Source organism: Geospiza fortis, unplaced genomic scaffold, assembly GCF_000277835.1.
Source record: "Geospiza fortis unplaced genomic scaffold, GeoFor_1.0 scaffold53, whole genome shotgun sequence".
Classification (NCBI taxonomy): domain Eukaryota; kingdom Metazoa; phylum Chordata; class Aves; order Passeriformes; family Thraupidae; genus Geospiza; species Geospiza fortis.
In genome coordinates, this window is record NW_005054305.1 from 7,496,429 (window position 1) to 7,512,498 (window position 16,070).

The 16,070-nt window shown below is 37.9% G+C and overlaps 1 protein-coding gene across 2 annotated transcripts in view; it reads right to left on the minus strand.

Annotated features, from left to right (window-relative positions):
* PRKDC (protein kinase, DNA-activated, catalytic subunit) overlaps positions 1-15,775 on the minus strand; it is an 82,683-nt gene extending 66,908 nt beyond the window's left edge. For both annotated transcript variants that reach the window (XM_005418378.3, XM_031066529.1), the window contains exons 1-18: positions 15,677-15,775; positions 15,494-15,586; positions 14,582-14,656; positions 13,211-13,319; positions 11,962-12,074; positions 11,209-11,308; positions 10,615-10,670; positions 10,497-10,527; positions 9,337-9,494; positions 9,010-9,156; positions 6,753-6,917; positions 5,749-5,917; positions 4,666-4,715; positions 3,295-3,432; positions 2,840-2,989; positions 2,285-2,400; positions 1,472-1,631; positions 285-371 (exon numbers count right to left, since the gene is read on the minus strand). In XM_005418378.3, the coding sequence (XP_005418435.3) occupies positions 285-371; positions 1,472-1,631; positions 2,285-2,400; positions 2,840-2,989; positions 3,295-3,432; positions 4,666-4,715; positions 5,749-5,917; positions 6,753-6,917; positions 9,010-9,156; positions 9,337-9,494; positions 10,497-10,527; positions 10,615-10,670; positions 11,209-11,308; positions 11,962-12,074; positions 13,211-13,319; positions 14,582-14,656; positions 15,494-15,586; positions 15,677-15,775 (2,016 nt within the window). The remainder of the gene's footprint in view (positions 1-284; positions 372-1,471; positions 1,632-2,284; positions 2,401-2,839; positions 2,990-3,294; positions 3,433-4,665; positions 4,716-5,748; positions 5,918-6,752; positions 6,918-9,009; positions 9,157-9,336; positions 9,495-10,496; positions 10,528-10,614; positions 10,671-11,208; positions 11,309-11,961; positions 12,075-13,210; positions 13,320-14,581; positions 14,657-15,493; positions 15,587-15,676) is intronic.
* Between the last annotated feature and the right edge of the window lie 295 nt (positions 15,776-16,070).

The following is a 16,070-nucleotide window of genomic DNA, read 5'->3' on the forward strand; positions in this document are numbered from 1 at the left end:
AAATAAACAAGCCCAAACCAGTACTGGAATCTCATTCACCTGCAGACAGTTACCAGAAGTATTTATATTGTTATTTCTCAATCGTGTATGAACTGGTGACCAATACACCTCTTCTGACATTGAAAAAACTGACCAAAAAGGATCTTAAAACCTCATTATCCCGCACAGCTCAAAAAGCAAGAATACGTCCACTGTGTATGTAAGATTTCTCAGAAGACAAAATTTTGATTGAATCACATATGTTTTTACTCAGCCTAAGAAAGTTAGGGAGCAACATTCCTTACCTCTTTTCCAAACTTTACAAACAGTGCAAAGCAAGAGGTCTTTTCTGGGTCTTCAGGACATCTTCTGAGGCTCCTGGGGCTGACACCCTACCAAGCAGAAACCACAAGTCAATACTATTAAAAAGTATATAGTACATATATGAACCGCAATTTCAACTCAGAATACATGCATCATACTGTCCAATACAAAACTGCTGTCAGTGAAAACTTGAAATGTATCTTTGATCTTTCAGAGGTTAGAAATTAACATTAATATGGTTCACTGAGGGTCAACGTTTTGGACTATATTAAGCAAATAAACAAGAGATATATGTTTGCAAAGCAGCTTTTAAATGCTTTCGTTTTCTCTGCTCATGCAACAAATCATAAAAGCCCAAACTTCCCTAACAGTGTATGTCCTGGTGGCAAGAATGATGGTGTAACAAGAAAACAATTTACAACAGTGTGACCACAGTACAAGCATCTACACCAATGAGTTCCCAAATGTGCTTCACTTGGTGCCATCAGCAGCAGTGGCAGGGACAGCTCTGGGCTCTGTGTTGGGCTACACACCCACGTGTTTTAGTCCAATAGCTTTCAAACCACAGCTACTGCATCTACCACTAAGGCATCATATTCCCTGTGGAAATCAGTGACTGGAGCAGGAATACACTCCAGAAGTTGAGTCATTAACCCATACATGACTCTGATGTTCTGGTTAGACTGTTTCTACCAAAAATATCTTTTATATTACCTGCACTGCAAAGGTACCTCCCATTTCCCTGTTCACCAAGCTCAGGATTTTGGAAAGGGCACTCGAACAGGCTGCCCAGGGAAGTCATGGACTCTCCCTCTCTGAAGACATTCCAAACCCACCCTGATGAGGTCTGTGCCACTTGCTCTAGGAGACACTACCTTGGCAGAGGGGGTTGGACTGCATGAATTCCAGAGGTCTCTTCCAACCCTAACAATTTGGAGATTCTGTGATTACACATGGATGGTGTCTCTTCAGAAACTGGGCTTCCAGTCTAAATTTTGACTATTAATGTGCTTCCAATTCTGGGGGCACAGGAAGCTACAAACATTTGAAACAACCCAGTAACAGTTTCAATGAACTATTTTCCAAAGGGAATAAAAAATACTATACATAAAGCATGTCACAGTCATTAATACAACATGTTACATCTCCACTGGGTGAAAGATCTCACCTCAAAGTATTTTATCCTCTTGGCAATTTTCATTGTAACTGAGAGCAGCTTGTAGAATCCACTAATAAGAGGTAGTCTTGTTGAATGTACAATAAGCTCATAACCAAAGGAATATACCCAAGGGTGAAAGTATTCCACGTGTTTCTCTGGCAGTAATTCTCTAAAACAAATTCACAGAAAATAGGGAAGGAAAAAGAAGAAAAAAAGTAATCAAATACTAAGTTTTATTTTTAAAAAACTTTCATCTTGGTACAATAAAGAAATATTGTTGTAACAGAGCAGCAGACAGACGGAGAATAAATGCATGCTGCGTTCTGAGTCAAGCACAGGAAGATTTTAATTTTGTTTTAGAGGGCAAAGCCATTTATTATTTATTATACCTCATTATTGAATTTATACAAACACACATCCTCAAATATCACATTCCATTACTGGATATCCACAGGCAACTATGCTGTACCTTTCACTTAATGCCCCTTACTGGTCTATGAAGACTGTATCTCTGGTCTCTGAAATATTTAGGATACATGGTTAGGATAATACTAGAAGTTATAACATATGAATGACAATGAATAACAATTACACCCAAAAAATGAAGGTGAATGCTAATGAATGTCTCTTGTATTCTTTTAAAAAACCTGAGCTGATGATCTGTTTACCTATGGCCCAGGTGTCTGAAAAACCCTTCCTGTCTCCCTCCTAATCATCTTGTGCATTTTGAAATATGATCTATCAAACTGACTCAGAAACAAGCAACTTAAACACATTTCACCTCAAACGTCTTCCAACCACTTTGTAAAAACATATAAATACCTGCAGAATTCCACTAGATTTATAAAGGCAATAAAATCTATTGGCTTCGTTGGCTGAAGGTTTGAAGCAGGGTCAGAAGAAGGCCCAACCAAAGCACCGTCACCTGCATTTCCATCCTGAAAATAAATGTTGAAGAAAGAACACTGGATCTGTGACAACACAGAAAGCCTTTACACTTTTTTTTTGCCACATTAACAGTCTGTCTTTTTCCAGCTGTTAATAGGCACTCTGAGAGATGAAGGACTAACAGTTGACACATCAGTCATTGGAATGAAAAATAAGAGATGCCTCCCCCTAAGCAGAAAGCCAGTCGAAAAATGAAAAACAGTAGATTCCAGAGTAGAAAGTCTAAAGTAACAGATTCTGTGAACTGCTATTGATTCTGATGTTTCCATCTCCTAACACTGCAATGCAACATTCAGAGATACTAAGAAAAACATTTTATCTAGCATAAATGTTACTTCAAGACACTAGGCATAATGAAAACAGAACAAGGGATATGATTCTGGTTCCCCTACAACAGCAGGAGTTAATGAATAGGTCCTCAAGTCTCACCTGTTCAACAATATCCAGTTTCTGAACAGTCAGGTCCAATTTCTCAATGATCTTCAAAACAGATTTTATAAGCTCATCATACAGGACATGACTTAGGGATTGCAGTTGTGCCTTTTCAGTAAGGAAGTTTGCATCTTCAAAAACACATTCCTTTGCAGGACAAAAATGTTCATATTTCAAAACACAAATGCAAATTACTTCTTTAACTTACAAACTAACATTTAAATGATCCAGAGAATCCAGTTTTAGATGTTTCTCAGCTATAAAAGCATGAATTAATCCCTGTTTAATTAATTTATCAGCCATAAAATCCAACTAAAACCAGAAAACAATTCTTCTAGAGCATGACATTTGGAAAAAGTCTGAAGTTAGAAAAGTAGTTATAAGACAACAAGACTCAGGATCCTGTTTTATTTTCCATTTCATTTTGTATTTCCATGTTAACTATGCTTTACCTTCATTGTGTCACAGCTGAGTAGACTTCTAAAGAGGTACAGATAGTCCTTATAAGTTGGTACTTTTGATCTTGGTGTCCCAACTTCTCCAGCTTCAAAGGCTTCTTCTGATCCAGAAGTTTCTTTTACAGAAAAATCCTGAAGGGACACAATGTTTGTCAGACACATCACTCTGGTGGTTTGACCCTGGGTGCAAAGCAGATACCTGCCAGGGCATTCTACCACTCTCCTCCTCACCAGGATTGGGAAAGGGAAAATAAAATTGAAAAAACTCATGGGTCAAGACAAAAGCAGTTTAGTAGCAAAGGATGACAAAAGATTTATTCTCTACTTCCCATCAGCAGGCAACGTCCAGTCACTTCCTTGGAAGTAGGGTTTTGGTACATGGAGCAGAAGCTCCAGAAGACAAACACCCTAACCAGTGCTGCCCACCTCCTCCTTTCTGCCTGCTTTTCTTGCTGACCAGACACCATATGGCATGGAATATCCCTTTGGTCAGTTTGGGTTAGCTGTCCTGGCTCTGTCCCCTTCCAAGATCTTGTCCCCCAAGATCTGTTGATCCTCCCAAGACTTTGTCCCCCACCCAGTCTTCTGGTGAGGGGAAAATGTTGGAGAGCCACCTTGATGCCGTGCCAGTGCTGCTCAGCAGTAGCCAAAATACTAGGGTGTTATCAACACATTTCCAGTTACAAATACAAGGACAGCTCCAAGAGGGCTCCTATGGGAAAAATTAACTCCATCTCAGTCAAATCCCAGTACAACTGCCAGTGAAACTCCCTGATATATGCACTATACTACCTACATATGCAATATAACGCAACATTACTGCTGCAGGTAGAAACATGGAATGTTTAGTGCTCTCCATCAATCTGAAAAGAGCACAAAACAACCACCTCATTCGAAAAAAAACCTCAAAAAAACTCTAAGGTTGTTCTCCTAGTGCTCAGTTATTTGAGAAATTCTATAGTTATTCTGCTGCACAGGATTAAAAAGCTTTAATATCCTTCCTTAACACAAGCATTCAGTAACATTTAAAATTACCAAAATTTAACCTGGAAGAAAGCTGGATGATTTTAATTACAATCTACTTTATTACAGACAACCTGACCAAACAGAAGTCTATTTCCTGTAATTTTCTTTATCCAGCACAAGAGGCACATCTACACTGTGCTGAGCAGAGGTGGGGATGAGAAACTTAAGAACAAACGAGCCAATAACTAATAACACTAACGGACTAATAACAAAATGGATAGTACTATTTTTGCTTCTTTGGGCATTCCCTTGTTTACTGGGTTAGGTTGTCAAGAACCGGAATGGAATGTATGCTCTAGGAATCTAAATGAAATAAATATGTTTAAACAGTTATTTTACCTTTGAAAATGTGATTGGCTTGGAGAAAATTCTGATTAATCCCTGATGCACTGAAACAAACAAAAACCAAAATTGCCTGAATGGATTAAAAAAGCATGGCATTCGTATCACTCATTACATTAACAATGAAACAAATAACTTTTCTATATTCTGTCATGGTAAGGGAGAGGCAAAAGAACACAGATTTTTTTCCTTTAAGGACAAAATAGCTCAGATCAGAGCCTTGACTCTAGCATGTTCCACAGGCAACCAATCCTGAACTTGCTTCTCACTACTTTTTCTCAATACTGCTATGACTTTTTCCTGATTATGAATGATGACTAAGGCATCACCCATAATGCCCTTATTGAAAAGGCAACAACCCCCAATTATGTTCATGGACTTAAGACCAACATAGTACTTGGGTGGACCACTTCCCAACTCAAGAACGTGGGAAACAATGAAAATGCCCCAGCAATAGAGAAAAGCCACGACAAATAGTTGAACGAAATAAAAAAAAAATTCTGAAAATCATTGAAAAGAAATGTCAGCTTGACATTTGAATTGTCAGTTACCAATGCTGACACATTCAGTATTACATTCACATAACCATACCTAACTTCACATTTGGAATTTTACTATTTAAGAGTTCCAGAGCATAAAAAAATTGCATTTCTAATAGAGATAACACTCACCCTATTTTCTGTGCTATTTTTTATGGATAACTGAAAGGACACGGAATAGATTTTTGTACACTTTCCTATGAGATCCCTTTCTTCTCGTAATTCCTCAGAGCAGGAGTGCAAGTCTTATCACAAACATGTATTCTCTCCTGCCCTAAATCATACCCACTCTGTTATCCAAAATTATTGTTAAATGCATTCTTGAAATTATTTAACAGTGGATATTGAAAAATATCAACATGAAAACACTCAACCTCCATTATCAGAGAAGAGGACAAGCTTCACTTTTGATCCTGAATGGTTATTCCACATTTGTCTCCTAGAATCAGTTATGCAATTTATGAGGAAATAAAAAAACCAACCAAAGGGAAAAAAACCACGATCCCAAAAAACTCCAATGAAGTTATTATCACAGACTTACCCACAGTGCTAATAAAGCTCCACAAAACTGCACCTTTTCCTGAGAGAGACAGAAACACTTTTATTATAGATCTGCAACAGACCAGCTGCATTTTTTCAGTGTACTGTGGAAAGCTGTTGATCTGCAGCACAACTAGATGTTCAAGAACTGGAGTGTATACCTCAGGAACCTAAAATAAAGAAAAACAAAACATCCATTATGCAAATTATGTGAAATTATTTCAGCATGTTACTTTGTTACAAGAGCTTGCATCATGATCTGCTGAGAACAAGAAGAGAGTTAGCAAGTGAATTCATCTTAGACATACAAAAACTCCAAACAAGAAACAAACAAAAACAACAACAACAACAACAAAATCCTCCCCAAATAAAACTAAACAAACAGAGTAAGAAAGCATCCTGGACCACATTATGGAAAGTAGCTCCTGAACAAATTAGTGCTTCAGTGAATCTAGTTTTAAGGTCACCAGAAAAGTATCAATTTAATTAAACAACAGTAACAGCATTATAATCTGTTTATCCTCAACCACCTGAATACAAAATGTATGCCCCATTCTTACTTCACAGCTCCAGGTAAGATCCAGAAAGCCCTCATTTAAACAGACAGCATAACATCATAGCAGAATCAAAGTACCAGTCTTAGAGAACATGCTAAGTATCAGTACCAAAAGGCAAAGCAGCAGCGGAGTGGTATAAACACAAAAAGGTTACGGCTATATCCAAATAAAGAACCTAAAATAAATAAAACATATTCATATTTACCTATCATGGTTTTCATTTCAATGCACTGTAGCATTTTATTTAGCATATTCAGTGCATTTTCTGTATTCAAATAAAATCCATTAGAGCATTCTCCTGATATTCTTCCCATCCCCTAGGGGCTAGATGTCACTACATTTCAGTTAAATAAACACCTTTTACTATAGGTAGGTTCACAGCTATAATCTCCTCACACATCTGTAACTGAAAAGAAGAATTGGTTGGTACTTTAAATACTCCACTTACTTTATCTATATGGAATATCACACTGGCAATGGACTGGAGGAAACTTGGTAGCTGATACAGATGGTCATCTATTGTTTCTGCTTCTGTGAGGAACATTTGCTTACAACGCTGAAGGAGCTCCACATACATGTTGTCCACATCCTCAGGATGTATAGCTTTACAGGGCTTACAGAGAGAAAATAAAAACCTGGTTTGGCAAGTTTGTTGAGCTGGGCAAATAAATGCATGCTGTAGCACTAAAACCCAGCCACATCTTCATTGAACCACAACCATAATATTTGAAGCTTTTCCACCAACTCAATACACCTGAAAAACTAACTTTAAGTACACGAGAAATGCAGTACCTGACATGGAGTATAATAATAGTTCACTAATGCAGTGTATTTCACTGTGAAAGTACTTGAATTTTCAGTGACATGAATTAATATTCAGAGTGAAAAACATGGTAGCTTGGCTGTAAATATCTTAAATACTGCATTATAGATGCTTAGATTCACTTATATTTTGAGCTAGCTGCTTTAAAGTAGTAAGTGGCTTACCTTAATGTAGCTTAACTGATTATCACTGACAGGTTATACTATTAAACGCTTAACTGAGCCATCCAATTTCTGAACTTTTACCGTTATAAATAGGTCCTGTACAAACAGAACCTATAAAGACTATTCCTAAACTAACAAACAAGTAGAAAGTATCCCAAAGAGTAACAGAGGGTTTGCAACAAAGCTTAAAAATTTCTATAGAATGATTTGTAAATCACAGCATGAACTAGGTCAAAAACAAGTCTTTGTGTACAGGAACCAGGTCAAAGGCAAGAACTGCGGCAGGGAACTGACCATGGCAAAAAATGGACTGACTTACGTAAGAGTGAAATACAGCTGTTAGCCTAAAGGTTGAAAGTCTAAAGACAGCCTAAAGTCTGTCTAAAAACATGCTGACAAAATTAAGATTATCCATTTATCACTTGCAGAACTCCAAGTAATATTTTAAAATTACTTCAGAAATTAAAGAAATATTCTGTCTTGAAACTGAATCAAGCATGAACACAAGTTCAGTGCTACAGTCACAACTTGCAGCAGCACCAAGACTCTTCTTCACAACCCAATATCTAATGCTTGGCCAAGATTTAACTTAAACACAGTAGTAAGTATTAATATATCTTAACAAATCAGATATTTATAGGTACTGGAGCATTAAATTGGTTAAAATTGGCAGTATTATCCCAGCTTTATATTTACATTATGCAATTTTAAGTTCTTGCATTCCATAATAGATGTTTTTAATAGGCTTCTTTCAATTATCTGAAATACTTAATTTTTTCTGGAACCAATACCTTGAATTCAATTCCTTTCCACCTCATATCACAGAAGAGGAAGACTAGTTTTGAACAAAGCACATGGAAAATTCTACTAACAAATGCACCCTACTCAAAAGGTAGCAAAAAGAGGATTCAGCTAATAACCAGCTATTCTATTGCCATTCCTAAACTTCTCTAAAGAATCTTAACCTAATATTTGCTTTGAGAGACAAAAAAAAAAAGCCAATCTAAAATTTATTATATAAAAGTTGTGGTACCACTGCAACTCTGCAGCACAGAGGCTACAAATACACAAATATCACCCTTTCTTTAACGAACGTGATTGTTATATTCCCATTTTAATTGACTGCTGACAGAAACTGGAAGTTGCTCCTAATGGTGCTTCCTGACAAATATACCTGCCATCTACATTGGTATGTAAGCATGGTTTTGTTTGCTGTTTCTCGTATTTTACTTTGTGGTTGTTTCACAAATCACCTCCTATTGTCCTGCAGTCAGCAGTGCCTTTTAGCTGTTTGAGTCAGGTCTGTAAGAATCTCTGAACTACTTTCAGAGTGAAGCCTGGATTGTACCATTTAAATGCAGAAAGAGATAACAAGGTATTGCCTGTACCTAAGCAATTAAGCACATCCTGAAGTTTTGTGACAGCTGTATACGAAGCTCCTGTTTTCCATTTCAGAACTTGTGCAGAAGAAGTAACTACAGCCCAATGATGCAAGAGCTCCCACTAGATTCAGTACACGTTTGAAAATTTTCATCCAAAAGGTATTTTTGTGTAATTGTGTAAAAAAAGTGGAATTAATTAAGTCCAACACTTAGTGTAGAAACAGGAGCATTCCCTATTAAAAGAGCTGTGTAAAACTGTAAAATGCATGGTACATGAATGCCAGTTTTACATGCTTTCAGTAAGCTCCTTGACCAGAATAACTCCTCTGCACATACTGATGCGAAAAGCCCATATCCGCGAATGGCGATGGACAGCTCCTTGCTGCTTGAATCCATCCTCCTGATGGTTCCATAGAACTGCTCCATGAAGAACTGCAACTTGCTCTTGTGTAGCTCTGCATCCTTAGCCACCATTAAAGAAATCTGTAAAACAGATACAAACATTCCAGCATTTCACAAAAAAATGACAGTAAGTCTTAGAAGATCCCTGCTTGTAATACAAAGCACTAAATAATAAACTAAACTATTCATTAAATAGATTCATCGAACTTGAAGAAATTGAATTTTGCTTTAGACTTGGACATCCTAGTGAAGTTACCACACCTGCTTAAGGAATGAATCCAGTGCAGAATAACTGGCTTTCTTCAGCTCCTGATGCGTGTGGCCACACCATTTGGACATCACTTCATAGAGGGACATATAGTTGTCCAGAAGCAGGGCTCCAAACTGAGCAGAGTGCCAGCTGAACAATTGTAACCCAGCTGCAATTTAAAAACAATTCTCATTAAAACCAAACTTACATTACATTTTACACAATGTAAAATGTAGCCCAGACTGTGAGAGTCCACATTAGGAGTTTAGATAGGCAGACCCACCATGACTGGAGGATATAAAGTGTATTCCTCTAGCCTCTACTGATACTCTACAGCATCAGTACTGAAACATTAAGAACTTAAGCAAAAAACAACCTTCCAAAATCATCTTTTTAAATGTACACCATTATGGAACACACACCTATGTTCTGATGAAATTTACATTACTATTGAAAAAGAAAGGGACTTCGGTGGTTATAAATAAAAATTGGTTGCACAATTCAGAAGGATCTGGTTTCAGTTGTCAGGACACATGCATAAGTCCCCTCCTCTGCCAAACTGTGATGCAGACTAATAAAGAATTCAGATCATAGGTAATTTTACTATTCCAAATATAAACATAAATGAAATTTCAAGATCCTTAATGAATTAACTGGAGAGAGGACAGACCACCTTTAAAGAGGGTTTTACCCCTCACAGTTACCATGGGCATAATACTCAAACCTTGCATTTTTGCAATTTCGGCATAAGCCACTCACATTTCACCAGCCAATTTCTAATCTTCCAATTTTTTCCCCCCATTCTTTTTCTCCTTCTTCCAGTGAAATTTCTCTCATTTTTTTTTACTCAATCCACTGTCACACCTCTTTTCTCCTAATTAGCTAAACTCCTCTTATTTTTACCATTTCTTGCTCACATCACAGTTTTGTACTATTCCAGAGGAGCAAATGGCATCAAGTATAATGCTGCTATTCATAAGCTGATTAGACCTTGACTAGTTTAACCAACTAAATGTTAAACTTTATATTCCAATTTGAAGTACAGCAGCTTTCCCCCGGCCAGCTTAGAAGATTGAAGACTAGAGACATCTGAACACATCCAGTAAGGAACAAACAATTCCAGATAAGACAGTATCCACCTCAGCATGAATGGAAATAGTTTACATCTTACCTAGAGGTACTGCATATCGCTTCTGATCAACCTGTAATACCAGAAAAGGTTTGTCACTGTGATTTACTCTTCAGCAGGGCTAATTTGTTTATGCAGAACAATTAACATATAGATTTACCTGTGGGTTGATTGCCTTCATTGCAAAATCAAAAATCTCCTTTGCAGTCTGAGGATCTGTGAAACAATCCAATAGTGAGTATTTCACTACTAACATACAGTAGGCAAAGTGAAGACTAAGGTATTTTTATCAATGCTTGGTATGAAGCAGTGATACTGGAAAGCCTTAAATATCTCATTTTAAGAGACAGAGACATTTTCTTCCTGAAATACTCAATTTGAAAAAAGTTGTACATCTATATTAGCTGATTTTTCTGAATATCTGTGTTTAAGCAGACTATTAAGAGAAAGACATCTCCATACAATCTGCATTCCAGCTTCAATGTAGCTCTCACAGCTGCCCAACATCTGGTAAGAAAATAGCACTTCAAAGATTTACATATAGAAAAACACTGAGGAAGCCACTTCACACAAAGACAGATTACAAGGACTGTGTGTGTATTTTGCATAAACCATCTACTAACAGGGAAATTTTAATTCTGAGTTTACACACAGATATGGTGCAACTTTTTGGCTGTGTAATAATTAAATGTAGAACTGTCTGTAAAACTGTACTAAAATGTGTCAGTGCCTTTCTCATAGAAAAAGAACATACCTTCATCCACAGACTTGGTAAAGTTGTACATGAGTGCAACCAGTCCCCTCAGACATCCTGCTACAAGAGGTAGCTTGGGTCCCCTTGTAGCAGATGTCATCTGAAAAGAATAAAATACCCTCAAGCTAAGATAAATTTATACCAAGGCTTTCCAGCTCCTAGAAGTGTAGGTTAATAACTTACTTCAACTTAATAGTTATATCAGAACCCAACTCTATGAAACAACTCCACAGAAACATAAGTGTCGCATCATTTGGAGGGAAGCACAAGAGATCGTTTGAAAAACATGGAAATGTTCCACCAAGACCAACAATACCATAATTTAGATAAAATAAAGTAATGTTTTGAAAGTACTTAAAAATTCAGAAATATGAAAGTTCAGCAGAAAGAGGATGCTCACCTCACATGCAAGAACTCTGCAGCCAGTACAAAACAAGTCAGAAACTACCAGTGCATGACAAGGTACCACTTCTTGGGGAATGATCATCACATGCCATCTTTTCACACAGTGAATAGGTTCATTTGCTGTTATTGATGGCCTTCAATTTTCACTTAGAAAGCTTCTCAGAGCCAGAGAACACAACCTAAACAGTCTTTCAGGAAGAATTTATGATTGTCCAGCTAGATCCCTACAAACTGTACTAGCTACAGTAGTTTTCCAACAGCCAGTGCTATACACTTCAAAGGAAAAAAAAACCAATAAAACAAAGCAATGCAAAAAGAAAACCAAAAGAAAAGAAATTCCAAACATACCTGTGTTTTAAGCTCTCTCAAATAAGCTCGGAAGAGTTTTTCAGAGTTGTTTATCATGTCACTAGGCTGGACTTCTCCCAAAACTCCCAAAAGCTCATAAATCTTTTCCAATACTAGAAAGTAATTTTAATATTATTAAATCTTAATTACTGAAATCATTGCTTTTGGCATTTCCAGTGCAATTCTTATTCACTTGCAATCATGAGAAGACCATCCCTAACAGTATAATTGCTGATTAAAGTGTGGAGCAAACATCTTTTTACACACACACACATATACATATATGTAGCCATATCCTACAATGTGAGATGCATCCTCCTCTCACATTAGTAAGTTAAACACATTTACTATTTTTAAACAGGGCTCAGAAAACTAATTTAAAGGCCACATACACTGAGGAAGCACTTGTCAAGGCAAACTGCTAGCAGAAGTTTCTAGGCTTGAATTCAGACTGAAGGATTCTATGCAAGCACAAATATTATGAGACCTGTAAAGCCAAGACTTCAGCAGTATCTAGCTATAATGATCAAACTGTAGCTCATACTAATATGCCATAAATAATACAATCAGACAAGGAGAACTGATAAGCTTGTATTAGAGGTGATCAATGCAGGAACTATTGCACTAAAACTGCAGCTTTGAGGACAACACTAGTCAGGCTTAGAATAAGATAACAAAGAGCTTTAGAATCATGGAATTGTTTAGGTTGAACAGACCTTTAAGATCATCAAGTTCAACCATTAACCCAACACTGCCAGGTCTCATCACTGAAACACGTCCCCAGGTGCCACATCCATACATCTTCTGTACATGTTCAGCAATGGTGACTCCACCACTTCCCTGGAAGCCTGCTCCAATGATTGACAGTCCTTTCCATGAAGAAATTGTTCCTAATATCCAATCTAAACCTCCCCTGGTGCAACTTGAAGTAATTTCCTCTAGTCCTGTCACTTGTTACCTGGGAGACCAATGCCCACCAGGCTACAGCCTTCTTTCAGTGGCTGTAGAGAGCAGTAAGGGCTTCCCTGAGCCTCCTTTTCTCCAGGCTAAACATGCCCAGCTCCCTCAGCTGCTCCTCACAGGACTTGTGCTCCAAACCCTTCCCCAGCTCTGTTGCCCTTCTTTGGACTCGCCTCAATCCCTCAAAGTCCTCCTTGCATTGAGGGGCCCAGAACTGAACACAAGCTTTGATGTGCAGCCTCACCAGTGCTGAGTATAAGTGGACAATCAAAGAAAAACTAAAGCCTACCTGTGTCAGGAATTCTACTTTTTGCAGCAAGCTCCTCATAAAATTTATTAAATATCTCTCTAACTTTCATTTCTTCCATCAGACAGGAACGTTGTAAACTGTGGAGCAACTAAGATGGATTTAAAAAAAAAAAAAAGGAAAACATTTAGATCAATACCCCAATACTACTCAATCGAAATAAAAACACAGTTCATACGTGTAAGTTCAGCTTAAGTAAGGAACTATGCTATTCTATGAAAGAGATCTAAGGTGACTTGTCCAAAGAAGAGTAATGGCATGCAATCTACTTTAACTACAAACTACCTTTCTGTATATGCATAAACACAAAATTTACAACTTTTAATTTATAGTATACATATAGATCATCTACGTGAAACCTATACACAATATGATTTATACATATGTACATATAAAGTCCGCTAGGCTGAGCAAGTCTGCAGTAGCTTTTATCATACTGTATTTCTCTCCCTGCTAGTATAAAGCCAATCCAATTCACAGAACTGACTCAGAATAATTCAGAAGGGAGTTTTGTTTCTCATAAACAAACTTAAGTAGGCACAAAAGCTTTTACAAAAGAAGGGTCTAAATGCATTCAAAGGAACTACTGTCTCACACAGCAACTAAATTTCTGGAAAAAAAATCCTCCTCCTCCACACTTTCCAAATACTTTATCTTATATTGCAATAGCATACATAATACATAGTATTTTAAAGCAAGAATGCAATTGAACAGCAAAATTTCTCCTTAAATAACCATAACAAACAGAGAAAGAGATCTACAACTGTCCCCCAAAACAACTGTGTCTTGCTCTAACAGATGAAGGAATGACATGCCCACATCTAAGCAACCTGCTAGAGCATACTGAAGACAATCTGTTGTTAAACATTTTTTTTAACATCTAAGTATTAGCTTAGATGCTTGCTCTTCTCTTGCTATGTCAGACTACAACTTCCTAGCGAGAGGAAGAGGAGGGGCAGACACTAATCTCTTCTCTTTGGTGAGCATGACAGGACCCAAGGGAATGGCCTGAAGCTGTGACAGGGGAAGTTTAAGTTGGATATCAGAAAACAGTTCTCCACCAAAGGGTGGCTGAGCACAGGAACAGGCTCCCCAGGGAAGTGGTCACAGCACCACACCTGACAACAGCTCTGGAAATGTTTGGACAATGCTCTCAGGCACGTGGTGACTTTTGGGGATGGTGCTGTGCAGGACCAGAGCTGGACTCAATGATCCTTGTGGATCCCTTCTAACTCAGCTTATTCTGCAACTCCATGATACAGATTTTCTGCATGACATAGTGTAACTATAGTAATGCAACAGATTTTCTGCTGCTTATCTAGAAACAAGAGAGATTTATAAAACATGTTTTACCTTAATCAGAAGTTCCAGTGCTGAGATTTTACATTTTGCTGCTCTCTCTTTTGTATAGACACTAAGACAAGTTTGCTACAAAGAAAATAAGGATAACAATACTTGTAAGTAAAGATGGGCATTCAAAGAGAGCATATTCTTCCACCTCTTTAAAGTATCTGTTCTTACAAGCTTAAGTTTTTTTTAAAAAGTCTAAAATAATACCTAGTCCTGGAAGTGGCTTCACTGACAATACTGCAGCACTGTCTGACATAATAACAAACCACAACCCAAGCAAAGAAATTGCAGTTTCTGCAGTAAAATTTGCACAGGGCAAATTTTCTACCTCAGTACTATCAGTCCTTACAATAAGTAACTACTAATTTATGAGCAGAAACTTCAGTGGTGCAGTCAAGCACTTCTATGCAAAGAAATGTGCATAGAAATGTCATGCAGCACAGATGTTCAGCCATCCAGACTCCAGTAACCTCAGGTATTGCAGATACCACCAATTTCTCTGTATATTGCAAAAGTAACAACTTCTCAGGTGACTTTTTTTCAATGTTAATTAAAATTAACCCTATAGAAACATTTAAAATTTTACATTTAAATGGCAACTTTAGTTTGCATAAATTAGAAGTTACAACTACTATTTCCAATGAAAATAACTAATTTTCAGAACCAATACCTACTATGTTCTATAATGAAAAGTTAATAAAATTAAGTCTACAGCTGGACAAACAATTCCACACTGCTCTTACAGTTTATGTAAAAAAAAATTAAATTATTTCAGCTCTAACAAGAACACTAGGGATGGGCAAGGCTGACTGGGAGGGGTGAAGAACAGCTAGGAATGTTATGACATGACACCCAACAGACTAGTTTAAACTATCCAGCAAAAACACTTCTAGGAAATAATTTTCATTTACTTACCTTAATATTACAGGCATAAGGATGAATTTTGTCACCAACTTTTTCCATAAAGACACAAAGAAACTTCAACGCTTCTTCCCTGCAATCTCGAAACTGTAAAGTTAAAAAAAAAATATTTTGACATATGTAACACGTTGCTCATATAGCACTAACGAAACACTACTTTAAAGTTTGCCAACTCACCTCCTCGATGGTGAGGGATCTGTGGATGAAGACGAGTAAGCCATGCTCCTGGGAAAACACCAAGGACAGGTGCAGCGCTGCAGGGAGGCAAGGAATCATCGGGTGGTTGGATCGCGCTCACCACCCAGCCCATCCCCCGGTGCAAAACGTGACCTGACGCCTTGGGCATGAGTGACGCTCGTCCCCAGAAACACCACAACAAAGTGTGCGTGCTACTGACCTCCCCCATGGCCTCGGGGCCCGGGCCTGTGCCTCGCACCGGAGCCCGGCGCTGCTCAGGGCCGAGGGGCAGCTCAGCACAGAGGGGCCCGCACCCAAGTGCTTTCACCCCGGTGAATGGTTATCTGCGGCAAGACCCTCCCTCCCTGGGAATGCCCGGTGACACCGAGCGGGC